Source organism: Vulpes vulpes, chromosome 6 (genome assembly GCF_048418805.1).
Source record: "Vulpes vulpes isolate BD-2025 chromosome 6, VulVul3, whole genome shotgun sequence".
In the NCBI taxonomy this organism is placed as follows: domain Eukaryota; kingdom Metazoa; phylum Chordata; class Mammalia; order Carnivora; family Canidae; genus Vulpes; species Vulpes vulpes.
The window spans coordinates 102,774,702-102,794,037 of record NC_132785.1 but is presented as its reverse complement, the minus strand read 5'-3'; the positions used below and the strand labels follow the sequence as shown (position 1 = coordinate 102,794,037).

General features: G+C 41.6%; 1 protein-coding gene across 5 annotated transcripts in view; it reads right to left on the bottom strand.

Annotated features, from left to right (window-relative positions):
- Window positions 1-19,336, bottom strand: part of RAD51B (RAD51 paralog B) — a 717,101-nt gene that overhangs the window by 198,411 nt on the left and 499,354 nt on the right. For all 5 annotated transcript variants that reach the window (XM_072761803.1, XM_072761804.1, XM_026008457.2 and 2 more), the window contains exon 9: window positions 3,743-3,846. In XM_072761803.1, the coding sequence (XP_072617904.1) occupies window positions 3,743-3,846 (104 nt within the window). The remainder of the gene's footprint in view (window positions 1-3,742; window positions 3,847-19,336) is intronic.

The window sequence follows — 19,336 nt, the reverse complement described above, 5'->3', positions numbered from 1 at the left end:
GAATCACTTGGGGGAGATTTACAAATAAAATAAACACCCGTGCCGACACAGATTTTGATTTAATTGGTTGGGGTGGGGCTCTGATGTTGGTATTTTGTGAATGCTCCTATGATGAGTCTAAAATGCAGCCAGGCTTGAGAAAACACTGATTTTAAAGTGATACTCGAGTCCCATCTTCTAAAAAGACTAATGTGCCTCTGATGAGTTTACCTTGCTCTGGATTCAAAGCAGGTGCTGTCTTAACCACTTATTAGGTAACAAATCAAACACTGTCTTGTGACAGTACTTCAGTATTATTTTGTTCTTTAACTCCTATACTTCATTTTGATTACTTATAAGTGTATATACATATGTACCATCTCTCATAGAAGACCAGAAGAAACTTGAAGACAAGAACTGTGTCTTCTACTTCTTTGCCTCCCCAAGCCATGCACATGGTGGACCAAAAACATATTTTTGATTCTTAAAAAAAAAGAAAAGAAAATCCAAAATATTAGAAGAGGAGAAAAAAAAACCTTAGTAGAGGCCATTTTAATTCCACTTTAAGGACATGTCTTTGGTAAGAATAAAAATGTTGCAAAAAGGGTGGGGCAGGATTGAAGCAGACTAGAAAAAGAGTAAATAAAAGTCAAATGGAAAAAAAAAAACTAAATTAGTCCAAAAGAAAATGTTTCCTAGCTTCTTAAGAGGGTTTTTGCAAACACTGAAGCAGTATAAACAAGAGAATTAACTTGGCTTGTGCCCTGATAAGGAGATTTCTTTCTTGGTTATATAATTTTTACAAAGTTTCCAGGGTGTAAAGAAAATAATCAGCCAGGGAGGACTCCTTCCCTTGGACTATACAATTCAGCTCTTGGTTTAATCGGGTCACAGAGCTGCTCAGCTTGACCTGACCTCCTTCCAGCCCTGTGATCTCAGACTAAGCCGCACATTCAAGAGCCCTGGTGTAGAGCTCAATGTCATAGAAATGAGATAAAACATAATCCTCATTCTATGTCCTTGATCCCTTGGTGTTGTGGCCTCTGTTCATTGGTGGGGGTGGGGGGAACTATACCTGGTATCCTCTTCCTGGTGGTTGGTGTTCCATACATCTGCTGATGCTAGAATGATCTAGGCATGTTCTACTAAGTAGTGTTATAAGGAGGTATTGCTTGGAACAATGACCTTAAAGACTAGCTTAAAGTACTGTTTTGTGCACATAACCCAGAAAAGGTTTATCTTCATATGGCTTCTCTACTTTGTCATGAAGCAAGACCACAGGAAAGGCTCAGTGAATCGTGATGCACACCCTCTGCTAAAGTGAGATAAGTTCATCAGATAGAGACATGTTTTCTATATCAAATTTTGTCTTAGTTATAAGGTGACAAATTGAAGGACTGGTTCCAAAAGGTGTGCACATTTCTATAGATTAATTAAGTCTAAGTTCTTTTGCCTGGGCTGGCCATTTTAACACTGGTTATATTCTATTTTCCTATAGCATTTTATTATACTTTACTATTTTATTTACATATTTTACTAATTAGTGTTTGAAAACACAATTCAAAAGCATTTAACTCTGCTCTTGATTGATTAGCAATGACAGTAACATGTTGTCCTTTGTAGATTAAGATAACACCACTGACTCATTTGATAGGATATGAGTTGATAAACTGTCACTAATCTATCCATTCTGTGCTCCTCGTTCTTCTTGTGACTAGTGGCCTGTATTTGACCTTATGAGCCAAGAACCAAGAGCCACCAAACTCCTGCAGTTACCAAATAGACATAAAATAATAGCATTTGTTCCTACCAGCTACTTCCTGTTGCCACAGAAAAAATTGCAAATGACTGGCTAATTTATTAAAATAAAAGGAAAGAAAAATGTGGCTCTAATGTCTTTATATGCTAATAAATGCTAGCTAGAATTGATAAAACAAGGATCTGGGGGCCTGGAATCCATGATACCATCTACATCACAAAATCAGGGTGTACCATCTAAAACCTAAAACAGAGATAAACTACACATTTTCAAGGAATGAGGTTAAAGATCTATGAAAATGAATGGATTAACACTGATTCACAAGGAATTTTGCTTCCTCAAATTAGAGTTTAGGGAGTAGTGCCTGACAACCCATAATGATATCACTAATAGCTGCAAACTGGGTTTATTTAACATAATTTATAACCGAGGGTACAAACCAAAGGTTATTAGGTTCTACACATCTCTGGATATGTTCCATTGAAAAGAGAAGTAATGGATTCAGAACCCAGGATAATTGAATCAATGGGAAAGGTATCACTTAGGTAATGAGCATGCCAGGACCTGAAAACTTAAGAATGTTTCCCTAAATAAAAACAAGCAGCTCCATCTTCTCAGAACATGGCTGACTCAATCATCAAGCTGGAATGTTATTTACATAGTCCCAAGCAAACCAAGAAGAATCCTCTGGTCTGTAACCAAGGGCACTCGGAAAGTTATGTCTGGAACAGGCAAAGCCTCATGTCTGTTTCTGATGATTCCTGACTCCTTGAAAGAGAGCCAATTTACCTAATGCAGGTAAAGGGCAACAACTCCCTGCCACCTCCCCCAGAAAGGACCACCAGCATAATATTTCATGCCTCTTTAGTTAATAACTTGGATAGTAACATATTTAGCAAGATGGGCAAATCTGGATTCTGAATCTGCTCCATCCAACAAATCAGAACAATCACCCTATCTTCTTCCTCCTCCTGCTTGTGGGAGAGGTCATGATGGAACCTGATCCACATAACAGAATAAAGTTAAGGTCAGGCATAGGGAAAAATAAATTCCCTAATTCTGAAACATTTTACCAAAGGGATCAGACTGTGGGGTCCCTTTCTTTAGAGTGGAAGAGAAGATTGAGAAAGGGGTAGAAAAAAAAAAAAAAGAGAAAGGGGTAGAAAGCTAAACTTTCTGGGTGGAAAGGGGGTTAATTCTCATTTGAGGCCAGGATAGAAACCATCAATAGGAAGCTCTGAGAGAGCTAACATCCTTTTAGGGGTCTCCATAGCATCTTTTGGTACTTGAACCTACTGGCTTAGGAGTTAATGCACAAGTACCCAGGGTCTGGGGAATAGTTAAATTACATGGCAGGATCTGTCTGGCCTATGGTTTTTTTTTTTTTTTTTTTTTAATTTTTATTTATTTATGATAGTCGCAGAGAGAGAGTGAGAGAGAGAGAGGCAGAGACACAGGCAGAGGGAGAAGCGGGCTCCATGCACCGGGAGCCCGATGTGGGATTCGATCCCGGGTCTCCAGGATCGCGCCCTGGGCCAAAGGCAGGCGCCAAACCGCTGCGCCACCCAGGGATCCCTGGCCTATGGTTTTTAAAGCATACTAACCTCAAGAAAAAGCACCATCACTATTTAACTTGTACACAAATTACCTACTCCTCAACAAATACCAGCTAAGTGAAATGATCATTCACCCTTTAGAGATGGAGAGTTTGAGATTCCCTAGAGGTCCACACCTTGTCACTTACAAGCCATTGGCAAATATCAGGAGGCATGTTGACTCTACGGGCTCTATTCTTACATATTTTTTCCTGTGAGTGACTGATTTCCCACTTCATTATAACTGCTATTGGGGTGGGCAGGGATGCTGGATTCTTTACCTACCCGCTCATAGTGTTGGCCCAGGACCGACAATACAGCCAATGCTTTCAGAAGATGAACACTAAGATTGCTAAGTACATCTTGTTCTCTAACCTTGACAGTCAGGAAACATTACCAAAGCACTCACCTGTCTTCTCTCTGAACCAAGGTACTGGAGAATCAGTCGGGTGTTTACACTGTGACTCCAGGTGTTTCCTAGGGCAGCCATCACACAGCTGGAAGCAGAAGTGCCTGAAGTGAAACAGGGTAAAACCATGATTATGAAGGCCCATTTCTTGTAATGGTGTTTCACATAAACAAAAGTCCAGTCATTGCTCAAGGTATAGAGACTCCTGGGCTCGGTTCATTACCACAAAAGTTCATGAATTAGAGAAGGAAAGGGGATAAGGAACATGAGACTAAAAATAAAAACCAGTTTCCTTCAGCCTCAGTGAAAGTGACCACCCCTGGGCTAAAAGATAATAGAATTACATATCAATAAGAGGTTGCATGCAGCTTGGAGCCATGGCTAATAATAAATCAAGCCACTCAAAATCTATGGCAGAAAGGCATAATGCTACTTCAGAGAATAAGAGCCAGTTATGAAATAGTCTTAGTTTAAGAGAGTTATGACTTTTTCTAGCTTGATAAGAGTCTTATCTCAATTTTCCTAATCAATATAGAAAAATCGTGGCATATGCACATAAAATTCCTTTGCCCTTCCAACCCCTGCACACACACACCCAGAAGAGGAATCTGGAAACTCTAACCATTTTCATATCTAATCTGTATTAGACATCCTTATCCTCAGAGGAACATTCTTTCACCTTCTAAGACCGTCCTATAAAGGGGAGGATCTGAAATAATCATCTGAGTAGTTTCTAGTCTGCTCCAAGTTATGCCTTAGCTACTACCTTACATCTCCAGAGCTTTGCTGATCCCTCTTGAGAGCACCAGGAGGAAACTATTCCTGCTCTCCTCCTCTTCTTCCTCCTTAAAGCCAGGCTCCCAAGCCCCATCACTTAGAAGTCAGCATCCCCCCCCTCCCATCATATCTGGCACATCCTGAGGTCTTCTCTGAATACCTGTGCCCACTCTGGCCCTAGGCCATGAGAGGAATCTTAGTTCTACAGAGCACAGTGGGACATTCATTATGACTATATCCTGAATATCACATCTCTTTGCAATGAGGAGATTAAGTACAGAGAGGCTGAAGTCCACTGACTTAGTTAAAACATGAGGCCTTGGCCTTCTCATTCATTGCCTGCTTACTGCATCATCTGATTTTCACTCCTCAGCCTGGAGTATTGGTCTTCTTTTCTCTTCTTTCTTTTCTGGACACATCATCTTTTAGGGCGGTCGCTAACTTTGCACAGCCTTACACTACTGGGCTCAAATATTAAAGCAGATGAATGTGGGTCAGTGGTTCCAGGCTGGAGGTAATTTTGTTGGCAATGTGAGATTGCCACTGGCATTTAGAGGGTAGAGGTCGGTGATGCTGCTAAACACCCTATAATGCACAGGACAGGCACCTGTAACAAAGAATTATCCAGCCCAAAACATGACAGTTCTGAGGTTGAATGCCCCTGGGTTAGATAACACCAATCATACATTTTCTCTGGTTCAAGCAGGTATGGGAATGAATTAGATGGAAATCAACAACTGGGACCATAATGAGCCAGGCAATTTTGAAATGAAGAAGAATTTAGCATAGGAAAGAATAAAATTTAGGGTGACCTTGGTGTATCATGCACATAATTCAAAACATATATGAATTAATTTGAAAACAAATTATCTAGACGGTGTTCATCTGATTGTATCACTTCCTTAACTTAAACTCCTCTAGCATCTCTCTGTGCCTAGGAGAAATATTAACTCCTGAATAATGCATCCAGGACACTTTGTCATCTGCACCCGTGTCTCTCTGGCCCCATTGCTCTAAGCTTTCTCCCTGGACAGTCTCCTGTAACTTCCTGACTTCCCTGTCCCCATTCTCCTTGACCTCTTGTTAGCAGCTGATAAAGCTTCTCCCTCTTTTGGCAACTAACATACTGTTTCTTCTGCTTTTTCTGGACCCTGCTGAGCATTCTTCTCCTTCTCTGCTTTTCTTCTCCCTCTCTTCCCACATAACTCACTCTTCCTTCTTTGTCCCTTTCTTTGGCCTTCTAGTTAAACTGGTTCAGAATCTCAGTTCCATTTTTAAACTTTCCTTCTTCCATGCTTCTCAGTTCCAATAAATTGTGACACTCTGTTGATTGAACTGTAAAATCTCACCTATATCTATTCCCTACCCTCTGTTCCCCCAACTCCAGCCTTAGATCAGATCCCCACTTGCTTTTCCCCGGGGATGGTCGCTAGAGCTTTCTAACTGATGCCCAAGCAGCTGCCTGCTTACCCTCCTCAAGCACACAACTAAGCATACTCCTGTCACTTCTGATCAAGCATGCTCGAAAACTTTCAATGGCTCCCAAGTGCATCCAAAGAGTCATACATTCATCATACTGGCATCCAAAGCTCTTCTAGTCTGTACCAAACTGGCCTTTCCACACTGCTCCCTCCATTCCACTTCATACAGACTTTGCTCCAATGTAATCACCTCTTTCCCATGTCCCCTCCACACCTGAAATGCCTCTAGGTCTACACGTTGTCTTTGATACCACTTCCTGCTTGCTACTTTCTTGGTCATCACAAACATACTGTCTTCCTCCTCTAAATTCCCATAATATTTTATTTTCCCCTCTCACGTTACACCATTTTCTCTCCTATGGTTTATTACTTGTGTGTGCTTTTCTTATCACCCCTAATACATATTTTAAGAGGGCCAAATCCATGTCTGATTTATGCTAGCCTGCCTGAATCATATATGCCTCAATCATTCTTTGTCACTAATGCACAGAAGATACTTAATAAATCCTGATTAAATGGTTAATAAGTCATTCCTACTAAACTTTGGTTTTTTTTTCCTACTAAACTTTGAACCATATTATGATATATCTGTTTTAGCAGCAGATTTACATTCTTAATTCTATCTTGCTTAAGCTAAAATTAATAGCATTTTCACATTTTTCAAACAAACTTGTTAGAAGCTTGTTGCTTGGTACCTTCTAAATGACAGGATGAAGTAAGGCTGAGCTTTCAAGTTTGCCACAAAAAAGCTAGCTACATGTGAATAATTAGGAGTTGTTAATTAGTTAAGCACTCAAACAAAAAAAATTTTTGATAATAAAATTATAGGCACTTCCCAGGTGTGGAAGATGTTTTCAGGAGCCACATGTGGCCAGTGGTGACAATTTAAGAACACCATGTCCCTAACCAATGAAAACAGTATAACAAAGTACCCATAAACCTGGCTGCTTTCCAGACGGGTAAGCTCAGGTCCTGATGAAAGGCCATGAGTACATACAAATCGGAAAAGTTTCTAATGGAAACCCTCAGTGGGTGGCTTGAGATCTATTTTCAGGGGTGCTTACAAACATTACACCACCATAAGAGCAGTAACAGAGGGCTTTGAAAGCTAATGGTAAGAAAAGACAATATTTTTAGAGTACTACAAGTGAGACACAAGGTGGGCCCTTTATATAAGGAGGGCTTACATCTCGTTTGAGCTTCATATCCTAGTTACATCTTTTTTGATCCTTACAGTCACCCTCTGAGGTAGGTAATATAATCATCTCTATTGACAAACTAAGGCTAGAAGAGATTAAGTAACTCTTCTAAGGTCACATGTGGGTTAATGACAGGGCAGGGCTCCAACCAGGCTGACTCTCTTCACCACTACTCCAGTCAGCCTTCTCCAGGCTTGTTATGCCAAATAGCTCCTGCAGAGCCTGAAGACCTATCTTGGGAAGGCACTGATGGAGGCATATTGTGAGCATCTCATCACTCATCTGAATCTGTATGTCACTCTGACTCCACAACCAGCTTCCTCTGTTCTGATGTATAGTGATAACTCAGGGCAAGGGGTTTCCAGAAAGACAATGCATGCCCTGGCTTGGCAAGTTATTTAACCTCGCTCAACTGGCCTAGCAGCTGATTCATGTAAATCAGGTGGCCTGAAACTGACCCTCTGGTTGAAGACCTAAAAATCTGGTCAGAATTGAGAAATTATTTCACTTAATAGGACCTTGAAGAGTGGCTATAGGTGGTGGGATTACCTGAGAGAGAAGTGGGAGAAAGGAAGATGGGGAAACTGTCAGTTACTATAAATTTATAACTTTCTTTTTTTTTTTTAAGGTTTTATTTATTTACTTGAGAGAGTGCACAAGTGTGGGGAGGGAGGGGCAAAAGGAGAGGGAGAAGCAGACTTCCTGCTGAGCAGGGAGCCAGACATGGGGCTTGATCCCAAGGACCCCAAGATATGACCTGAGCTAAAGGCAGACACTTAACCCACTGAGCCACTCAGGTGCCCCTGTAACTTTATTTTCAACTAGAAAATTTAGTGGTTTCATGTCTTTTGACTTTCAAACATTTCTATGGAAGGACTGGCATAAATAATAATTAATGTTACTTATGAAAAATCAAAGGTAGGAGGAATCTGTTTGCTGCCTTTCAGAAAAGGTGATTTCCTGCCTAATGACCTAACTGGTTAGGAAAGAGATAAGTGTGTTTTTTTTTATGCTCATTTTAAGTGGGAGTTCTAAAATTTAGAGCACTCTCTCCCTTTCTCCTTTTTTTTTTTTCCTTTCTCCTTTTTGATGACTCTGATATTTAGACCTGCCAAGGCAGAATGACTTCATTGTATTGGAATTTGGTTTGTTTCAATACAAATAGAAAAATCAAATAAGTGAACTAGGTTTTGAAAATATTTTCATTATTGGAGATTTTTCATCATCATAGGATTGAGCTTATGGAAGTATTCGAGTAAGCTACATGGAGAAAATCTAATTTGTTTACACTGAAATCAGATCTCTCTAAAACAGACTGTGGGGACATTCATTCTTCACTCTCTGGGATTCTTTTAGGTAAGTCAAAGGCATGTTTTCTTTCTGTAATTGCTTACCCATCTGTAAAATGTGAATAATAGTTCCTGCCTCCAGGCAACCAAAGGTTCGTGGTGACTCTTAGATGGAGATATTTGATATGTGTAAATGACAGGAACAATGATGATCAAACATTGAAGATGAAATTCTAAGGAGAAAGAAAGTTGAATTATCATCTTCAACATTTTTTGTTCTATTAATAATGGGGCAAGCTAGTAAAGCTCAGTAATGAAGTGGTTAAAACAACAGGACTTGGATTCTGGAATATCTTTCATGACCACTATCTTTTGGATCCAATTCCCCATGCCTGTGGAGTGGGAGTTGGTTACAAAGATACATTTCTCACAAGGCAAGGGGCTCTCTCTCTGTTCTGTACATAGGGTGTAGTCCTTGTGTAATCCGACTGAAGGAGGATAATCAGGTTGCTATGCAGCCTTGATTTCCAAAAAGGTAATGGGCTTCTGGTACCAACCCGTGTCAGTATCTAGAAGAGGCCTGTTGGGGGGCCTTCAATGAGGAAGCTCTTTCTCTGAAAACATTTCAATTTATGACTCCTCTAACTAAGCATTTCTGGGAGGTCAAACTAAAAGTCTAGTACATAACATAAAACTGTCTGCCCTGTAGCAAAAGGACCAACTTTAAAAGAAGAGACTTTCCTATGTTAAAAATAATGAAAGTATTAAAAAAGCACGGACTCCCAGAACAGGGGAAAAGGAAAAATTCGCAGTCCAGGAGAGCTGGATATTCTGGACATTGGTCCCTCCCGTCCCTTTAAATGAAGACCAACATATTGAGATTAGAAAGAGGAAAGAAAGAGAGAGAGAGGGAGAGAGGACAGAAAGACAGGAAAGAAAGAAGGAAAGATGGAAGAAAGGAAGGAAAGAAGGATAAAAGGAAGGAAAGAAGGAAGAAGGAAGAAAGGAAGAAAGGAAGAAAATACCTATACATCTTTCCAGGACTGAAATAAGTTCAGGATGGGGATGGCATGTTAGCATTGGAATGAACAGTCTCTTTCTTTGTCTTCACATCCTAAAGTGTGTTCTATGTAATGCATAACAGCATATGGTTAGCTGCTGGCTACATGGCAGGACCTTGGAGTTCTATTTCCAACTTAGCTGTGGGCTTTTAACAAGACTGGGTGGGAGAAGGAGAGTGACATAACAAAGAACATCAGGGCAGGCCTTGGCAATGACCAGTTACTTCACCTCTCTGAACTTCCAGTTTTCTCATCCATGACAAGGGGTTACTGACAATGATCTCAGAAGTTCCTGCCTCTACTAACAACTTTGAATCTATGGCATTTTGATGACAAGAAATTAGTTCTTCTTTCTGGACTTCACTTTTCCCAGAAGTTTAAGAATGTTCTGTTCCATGTGTTATCTTTGAATGGCTGTACACTACCTAACCCTCATTTAAGCCTGACGAGACTACAGACATGTGGTCCTTTTCCTAAGAGTAGATTTCTCTCCAGACTAGGGATTTTCTAAGTCTATCCTACTTACTAAAAACCTTATGATGATTAAACATGTGATGGCCAGTGGCCAAGTCCCAGCAAACACAACTTCATAAAAACAAAGCTTAAATAAATGTGGGAGTCTGAATGAGAGAGTAAGGATCAGAAGGGGATTACCATTCATGAAATTAAGATTCTCCTATTGAAAACCAGGCCCATGGAAGAGGCTGAGCTTCAGCATATATTTTTTGTTTGGTCATTCATTTGAACAGGGGAAGTGACTGAGAATCTTGGTTAGCCCCAAACAAAAGATGAAGTAGGGAAATATTTAGATCTGCTTTTTCCTAAGTTTCTCAGAGTAGCCCAAATTACCTGTTTGTATATCATCAGGTCTTATTTTATTCGATGCAGAAAGCCAGAATTTCAGCAAGCAGTGTTGAAGAGGATGAATGGGGTATAAAAGGGAAAAAGACTGCCTAGGCTAGGTTATTTCTAGAATAACGATTCAAGATGACCTACAAGCTCCATGAGGCCACAATGCAAAGGTATCACATAAAAGAGACTGGGAGAGGCTCACACATCTATCCTCCAGCAAAATTAATTTCCTTGGGGGTTTGTGGTTCATTAACTGAACCTGTGAACCAGCTGTATTCAGTTCAGTGTGCACTCTACTTCCTCAGGCCTTTAAAATTGACAATGGTCTGTAGGTCAAGTTCCAACGGAAGTGATATTTCTGACCTAGCTCTATAAATAGAGCACTGGAAAAAACCCATCAGCTGCAAATGGCCCAGGAAACACACGCTATCTATTAAGTAAGTAACCGCAGTATCTGTACTGCCATTTTAGATGAGAAAAAAAATATCTTTTGTTATTTATAATCTTCTGAGCTTTGAGATTCTCAAAATACTTTAAAGCTATTAGTCTTCTTTCAGATTTACAAATAAAGGATCTGAGGCATAAAACCACACAATAACTGCCTCAATGTCATCTGTGCATTGAGGAAGGCATTTGGCCTGATACAGAATTAGGCTGCTTCACTTTGGTAAAGCAGAAAATTTCATCCCCAATGTTTCTTGGCTAGAAGTGAAAGATCTGAATGCAGTCCAGAGTCTTTATTTGCACAACACACCGAGGATCCACGTTCCAATAATACTTGTTAGTGAGGAAGGTTAGAAATGTGAAGACAAGAAAAGGCGGGGCAATCAGAACCTTTGGAATGCAAGAGTTAGGGATGGGTTAATCCTCCACAGCAGAAGGAAGAAACAGAGCTAGCTAATCACTAGGATGAAGACTGGTATGTGCTAGCACAAACCACTCAAACAACTCCATTGGCTTTGTGTGGGGAGAACATACTTTAAGTTTCCCAGAGTCTTAGTATGGTTATGTAAGTCATCATCCAAATAGGACACTTTTGAAAATGAAATGGGGACATTTTAATAACTATATTGGGATAACAGAGATAAGCCAGGACTGTTTTAATAAATCAAACCAGGATGCACATGGGAAATCTCAAGACGGGATGAAGGTAGCTCACCCTATACGAAAATGGTCAGTCTACAACCTATCTAATTTACCAATCAAAAGTTTTATAGGGCATACTGCATAGAACTTCTTTGCTATGTTTGCAGTGACAAGTATGAAAGTCCTCAAAGATAGCTATGAAAACAGTAACAGGCATGAGAAGAACAGAACTAGGGTGTCTGAATAGAAAGAATTAATCTCCCACCCAGCTCTGTTTCCAACATTCTCCAAGAAGCCTTGCCCCTGAAAACTTTCTCTAATATAGCTTTCCTCCAGCTCTTTAAGGAGGGGGAAAAATCCTGACTGGTGACCTGTAGCCAGGTTCCCTGACCCTCTGAAAAGAACTATTTAATTAAATTAAACTCACTTATTAGAGAAAATGCATACTATTCTTAGGTAAATACTAGCAAATAAACAAAGAAAACAAAAAACTTAACCATTTAAGGAAATCTGGGGCATTGTCTTTCTGAATCTAGGCTTAATTCAACATCAATCAGGAAGATGCTTATGTGAAATGGGTTTTCTTCCATAGCAATGTATTCTAGATGCTCATTGTAAATAAGTGAATTCCTCAAATTATGCCAATCAGCTGTCTTGATATGAGCTTTGCTTTTCTACTCTCATTGTAGAATCTGGGGCAACAGGAGGATACCAGAGCTGGATTCTACTAAGTCTTGGCATTATACTTGCTCATCTCATTTTTTTAACCGTCTTATATTTTTTTCAGGTGACTTTTTTTTTTTCTGGCCGAAGCAGAAGAAAGATAGTCACTTGTTCTGATTTCCGATTATTTAAGGTCCTGGCTGCCAGGGGTAGGGGGTGAGGGAATACCCCTTAGAGGTATGCATTCAGCCAACTGCCTTTGGAGAAAGCTTGGAAGGACAAAAAGTGGCATATCTTTTATCAGTTATTCTTCCTGGGGAGATTTAAACTATAGTGAAGTAATGTTTGGTAGCTTTACATATCCAGGGAACTAGTCTGGACAATGAGTAAGCTAGGTGATAGCCCACCTGGCTGAGGAGCAGAGGAACACATTAATAGTGACGGGGAATCAGCTCACATGGCAAACCCAGGACCAGGAGATATGGTCCTTCCCCAAGGCCTTGGCTGATGCAGGATTGGGCCCAGGTTAAGCCTGCTGTTGCTCAGGCTGGCACTATATCTCTGGCTTTTTGCCAGTAATAAGGACAAAAGGAAAAAGAAATGCTGTTGTCTATCAGGTAATATGTTCTTAAAGAAAGAAATTTCTGTGAAAACATCAGTGGCTTAAAAAAATCATTAACACATTTGAAATGTGTTACACATTAACACATTGAAATGAAGACATTTCAACTAAATAGAATGTCTAATCCTGGAGTAGATCTTTGATCAGAAAAAAAAAATTTCCATAAAGGACAAAATTGGGACACCCAACAAAGTTTGACTCTGACTGGTATATTAGATAATAGTATTATATCAATGCTAATTTCCTGGGTGAGATCATTGTATCGTGGTTATTACGTAAGAGAAGTTCTTGTTTTTCTGAGATAAATTCTGAAGTATTTGGAGATGAAGGGTCATGATATCTACAGCTTATTCTCAAATGGTTTCCTAAAGCTAACAATAATAGATTCATGTTATAAAAAAATAAGTTGGTAATAATAATACGAGAGAGATCTTAAAAATGTGGCAAAAGGTTAGAAGTCTAGGTGAAGCAGGTATGGGAGTTCATTGTACTTTCCTTGGAACTTTTCTGTAGATTTAAACTTTTTTACTTAAAAACACAAACCGAAAAAACCACCACCAACAACAACTGTGAAAATGTAGGTTAGCCTACCCTAATTGTTGACTTGGGTCACTGACATAAAATCAGGACACAGGACTGGATCTCTGGAGAAATTACTAGGGCATTGTTTCATTTGCATGCTTATGTATTAGAATCACCAACCAGGTAAACCACTTTTTTTTTTTAATTCCATGCTTTGTAGTTTTATGCTATAATTGCTTAAAGATTAGAATTATGTGTTTGCGTTTGATATGTAGTTGAGATAGCTTCTGTTTCTTTTTTTTTTTTAAGACTTTATTTATTCCTGAGAGAGACACACACAGAGAGAGAGAGAGAGAGAGAGAGGCAGAGACAGGCAGAGGGAGAAGCAGGCTCCATGCAGGGAGCCTGATGGGGACTTGATCCAGGGACCCCAGGGTCATGCCCTGGGCCGAAGGCAGGGGCTAAACCGCTGAGCCACCCAGGCATCCCAGTAAACCACTTTTTAAAATGTAGAATCCTTGTCCCCATCTCAAACCCAGTGAATCAGCATCTCTGAGGAATGATGCCTAGGAGTCTACATTTTCAAAAGGCTCTCCCAGATGATCCCTACATACATTAAAGTTTGAAAAAAATCACATGTCAGGCATTTGCTATTTTGCTTGCAATTACAGACTTCTCAGACGTCTGGACAGTCCATGTGGTGTTAATGGATGATGCGCTTGCATTTAAAAAAAAATCTCTCCTTCATGTTTTGTCATGTAGCTCTGCATCCTTTTCATCAATGGAAGACACCAATCTGGTGAGCACCCTCTCCCGGTTTTTAAGACTCCTATCTGCTGACTTTATCCCCCACCCTACTTCCCAAGGGGAATAGGGAAGAGATGTAAACTGTTTAGAAATGCCATAACTCTTCTAGTTGGAGTTGTTGTCAGAGGAGCAACCCAAAGCGCCAACTCAGAAAGTGGAGGAGGGGTAGCTGACAGCCTGCAGCATGAAACAGGACAGGGCCGGTCAGGAGGCCCGGGTCCCCCTAAGGCAGGCACCCTCATTAAGGCCCCTTGTCAGTCAGGCTCCTTGACCTGCATTTCTTCTAGACGCCAAACATAGCGGAGCTTTCCAAGTCCGGCTTCCCTTTGTTTCTTCAGTGGGAACAGGAATGGAGCACAAGTGAGGGAGTAAGAGAATCAAGTGGGGCAGGAGCTGGGAGCCCAGAGGTGCTCTGGAGTACAGAAGTGTATCTGACGAATTCAACTTAAACTGCACTAACACGCTACTTCCCTCAATCCCACACCATCAGTGTGATCATTATTCCCATTTCATAGACTAAGAAGTAACTAGACTGAAACCCACACCCAGTGTGAGGCAGAGCTGGGGCCCGAGCCCAGGCACGCTAGGACTTTCTGCTGACCAGCTGCCTCCCTTTCGGCCTTAGAGAGCACATTGCTGTGGAGAATGCTTTTAATTATCACCTTGCCCAGAGTGCAAAGATTTATTATTACGCTTTCTTCCCGCCCCGTCTCAAGCACCCCTCTGGGAAGTAGCATGATCATGATAGGAATCAGGATCTTTTCATGCATGGGAGGGAATGGAATGCTGGCATCACACATGTTTGTTGCCCCTGAAGGCTGTGAGAGGGGGATGGGGGTTCAGACACAGAATGGTGAATAGTTTGGGGAGGCAATCCCCGGGTCCTTAGCACCCTGAGTTTTAGACAAGAACCCAAAAGTACTTTGGGTATCTTTTCCCACATTGATGAATTCAGGGGGACTGCCAGCTTCCTTCAGTTCAGCCTATGTTTCCTTGACATCTGGAGCTGGGCCTTTTGTGTCAAAGCAAGGAGAAGCTCCTGCACTTCTCCCTTTCTTGAGGTGTGCACACGGATACACACACACCCCATGGTTGTCATGCCAATATAAGGCTCACCAGAAGTTGGGGCCACAGGAGAGGGGGAAACTCCATTCATGCTTGGAATTCACGGTGGCCTCTGGATCACAGGTTGCAGGGTCCAGGCATGCGGGGGTTGCCCTGTTGTGGGGGATCTTGGGCAATGGAGATGACCTTCTTTTAACTTTCTTCAGTATTCTCTCACAAGACTGCCCCAACCTCTGGTGGTACAGTCAAGTATTTTCAGGCAGGAGCCTCATGGCAGGAGAGGGAACTGACGAAAAAAATGTGCTGATGCTAACAGGACTATTTTAATTGGGGGGAACTGGTTTTGGTGGCAGCAGGCAGTCAGCACACATCTGTGAAATATGAGTTCTTGAGCGAAGCAATTTCCTTCTTCCTTGAAGGCCACAGTTTATCTAGAAAGTGGACAGAACTACGGGTTTACTGAAAATGACCAGGTTCACAAAGTGATCAAGATCATCAGCTTGGTATAACTTGTCCCATATCTCAGACATCACTTGTTGCAAGGCATTAAAGAATTATGAGGTGATGTTTTTGGAAGAATTAGTATGTTCCAAACACTAGACCCAATAGCTTACCATACACCCATTATCTCTATGAGGGAGATGTCATTATTATACCAATTTTCTAGAGAAGGAAGTTGAGCTGGAGAAAAAGTTATTGCCCAAGGTGACCCTGCAAGTGGCAGAGCAAGGGTTTGAACCCAGCGGCCTGACTCATCACTTCTTTCAGTATTTCTTTCAGCCATTTAGAAAGTATTTAAAGAATGACCATTCACCTCTCTCTCTCTCTCTCTCTGGGAGAGAAAACTCACCCCATTTTCAAGATACTCCACTCATTTTCCTTTCCTTATTAAGTTGCAATATTCAATTTCTTATTCAGAGTCATCTGTGCCTGTCTAGGAAAGCATATTTTAATAATGCTCTCTCCCTATTGTTGGGAAACTCTTGGTCATATGATATGTTTCTAGAAACTGATACCGAAGAAAAATAAATCTCCAGGTTCTGTAGATTTCCAACTGAAAATATGTAAAATAACTTTAGTTGCCAAAATCATGATTGGCTTTCCTTCCATGAATATAATCTCCACATCTGGTTCACCTTCTTTGCCAAAAAGACATGATTATATATCCTTTTTTTTATATTTTAGGGTGTTCCTATTTCATGACATTTCTAAATAGGATTGCTATGTTAATCATCATTGCAATCCCATTGATAATTACATTATTTCTTTTATCCATGTTAACTCTATGATGAAAAATAAAGCAGCAGAAGGTAAATGTGATATAGTCAGAAAAGCCCCACAGGAAGCCAGTGAACCCATTTTCTCATCTGTAATATGGTTGTGGGATAGGAAGGGGGTCAATAATCATGGTTGACATTCACACGCATCTACAATGGGCCAGAAGCAGTTTCAAGTACTTTATGTGATAACAATCTTTTAGTCATTCCAATAACAACATGAAGTTGGATACCATTATTACCCTTATTTTAGAGATGACAAAAATGTGCCACATTTGTGTAGCTAGCAAGTGGTGGATAGAGGGTTCAAACACTGAGAGTTAGACCCCTGAGCCAGTGTTCCAGCCTTGCCCATGACTCTGACAAGCAGCCAGAGCTGGGAGTCCTTGTTCTTGCTGACCTCCCACATCAGCAGCCAAGTTTAACCCCAGCAGTAGATTATTATATCATACTTAGCCAAGGATGGCCCATAAAGTTTTCATGACATTATCATAGACTCATCTGGTTTATGAAACAGAGTCATGGTGCACACAGAAAAGTCACGTATTAAGCATTTTTTTAGTAAAAGGTTTTATCATCATCATTGTTCTTAGGGAAAGTGACATGCCTAAGGTCACACACTTAGTCATGGGTCAGTATTGGCAAACAAACATCCCCTTTTGGATACTACTTGAACCTTTGGATTGATTGCTTCACTTAGAAGACATCATGGTCTCCCCACCTGATTGGGCACTTCTGTAACTGCATACAGCTCTGTGCAAGACCAAAGGGATCACATACCCACTTCCCAGCAGCCCTAGCTCTAAATTAAAAACAGCACAACAGCAACAATGTAGTAGCAGCAACAAAAATAATAATAAAATACAGGGCAGAAGTACCTTTAGGGTGCAAAATTTCCTTAAACTTTCCATCTAGAGAAGGAAAGGGAGGGTTCCTTCTTTTAAGAGGCATGCTGCCAGCAGGAACCTAAAACTCATTATTATTCTGTATTCTCTTTTTGCATGACTGAAAAGTTTTTCTGTCCTCCTCCCTCCCATCCTTATCAAAAGAATACCCCCAAGACAATCACAAACTTTAAAAGTAGCAAACTGTCACTTCAAAAAAAAATTTTAAGAACGAAAAATCAAAAAACCCACAGTGGTTGCAAAACAGCTTTGTGTGGAAGAAGGGCAAGTTTTCTCTTAAGAGAGGCTAATTTCATAGGGTTGGGAAAGAGAGAGATGAGGGGGAAAGGGTGGGAGCACAGAAGAAGGGGAGGCGGGAGAGGAGGGGATAAAGAAGGAAGAATCGCTGGCTTTAAAAAGCAACATTGTCCAGAGAGGTGAAAGGGAACAGATGGCCGTGGAGAATGTGGCCCTCAAAGCCCAGAAGAAAGGGGCGATGCTGACAGATCTTGCTGTTTCCCATTGACGCCTGAATGTTCTAGTGTGGGGAGCCGAGGCCAGTGCAGGGGACAGATCTCTGTTCCCAGAGTCTCACTGGGGCACTGGCGCTGAGGCTCACTGAGAAAAAGAGCAGGGGAGGGGGGTGGGGAGGGCAAGCAGCTGTGGCCACAGAGGGAGGGACAGTGGGGGGCGTGCGGGCTTCCACAGCCTTCTCTTCTGGCCTGCCCGGGAAGGTCAGCCCAGTGCCGGTCTGTGCCCTGACAGAGGTGAAGGAAAGGGCAGCAGCTGGGGCCCAAAGTCTCGGTGTCCTTCCCCGAAAACACACTGGGGGAGGCATGTCTGGGACAAAATAGATACCTTGAGAGAGGGAAATGAAGAAAATATTCCAAATGCTTTTGGAGGATTGAGACATTCAACTACAATAAACAAGAAACTTGGGTCTTTGAAGGAGGTCAGAGAATCCTGCCAAGTAAATCCCATATTATTTCATGGAGTCTCAGGGCAGAGAAGGGATTTGGAGAGGAAACACAAAAGTGAGCTGGTGGCTGACCCAGGAAGGAAGGAATCCAGGAGTTGGTTTCGAGGTCTGAGTCGGCCTCCACAGAGATGCAGGATTCACAGTGGAGCTTTGCAGGACACAGCGGGATGACAGGACCTGGGACAGAGGGGGACTCCCGTGTCCTGGGTGTGTTCATGTGTGTTCATGTGTGTGAGGGGGACAGGCATCTGGAGGCACTGCCCGTGGGCCCATTGCTTGTGGTTGCCCCACGCTGGAGGATGTTACCGGAAACTCATAAGTCATCACAGACAGACATAAGTGCTGGCACCTCTTGCCTCTCCTGCCTCCCGGGAAGGGAAAGCCAGACAGGCAGCCCCTGTAGAGCAGGCCTGGAGCACAGGTGAAGGGGGTAGGGAGGGTTTGCAGAAGCAGCCGTTACAGAGAGGCTCATAAACTTTAGTGGACAAAGACACAATTTGGTGTAAGTTCCTTAATATAACTTTGATCGGGAAAATTATTGTTCCAAATGACCCCCTGACCTCTCCCTACACCCTCCAGAGGACCACGATAAAATTAAGCACTGCTCCTGCCCACTAAGGAGGGAGCCACATTCTTCTTGGCTCATTGTCCAGCTGGCCCACAGAGAGCTGCACAAGCTTAAAATACTGCTCCGGTTTTGTTTTTATTCGCTCTTCTTCCCTGACCCTGAAAATGAGAGAAACCTGAACTCAGGACTGAGGGTCTTCAAACAGTTGGGTCGGAGTGTGGAGATACAGAAACCTTCATCAGAATAAACATTTGGAAACATTTCCACATGTCTCAGGCCCCCATAAACATCTTTCTTTAAACCGTTGGTGGAGGAGGGGGAGGTTAAAAGGTGGCTCCAAATATATTTAGTGACCTGGCAAGTTCACTTTCACTTGGGCGACATGTCTGTTTTCATGTGCAAGGGGATGCCAGGGTGGCCTTCAAGCCCCATGTTTTGCACTGTATGTACATCTGAGTTCCT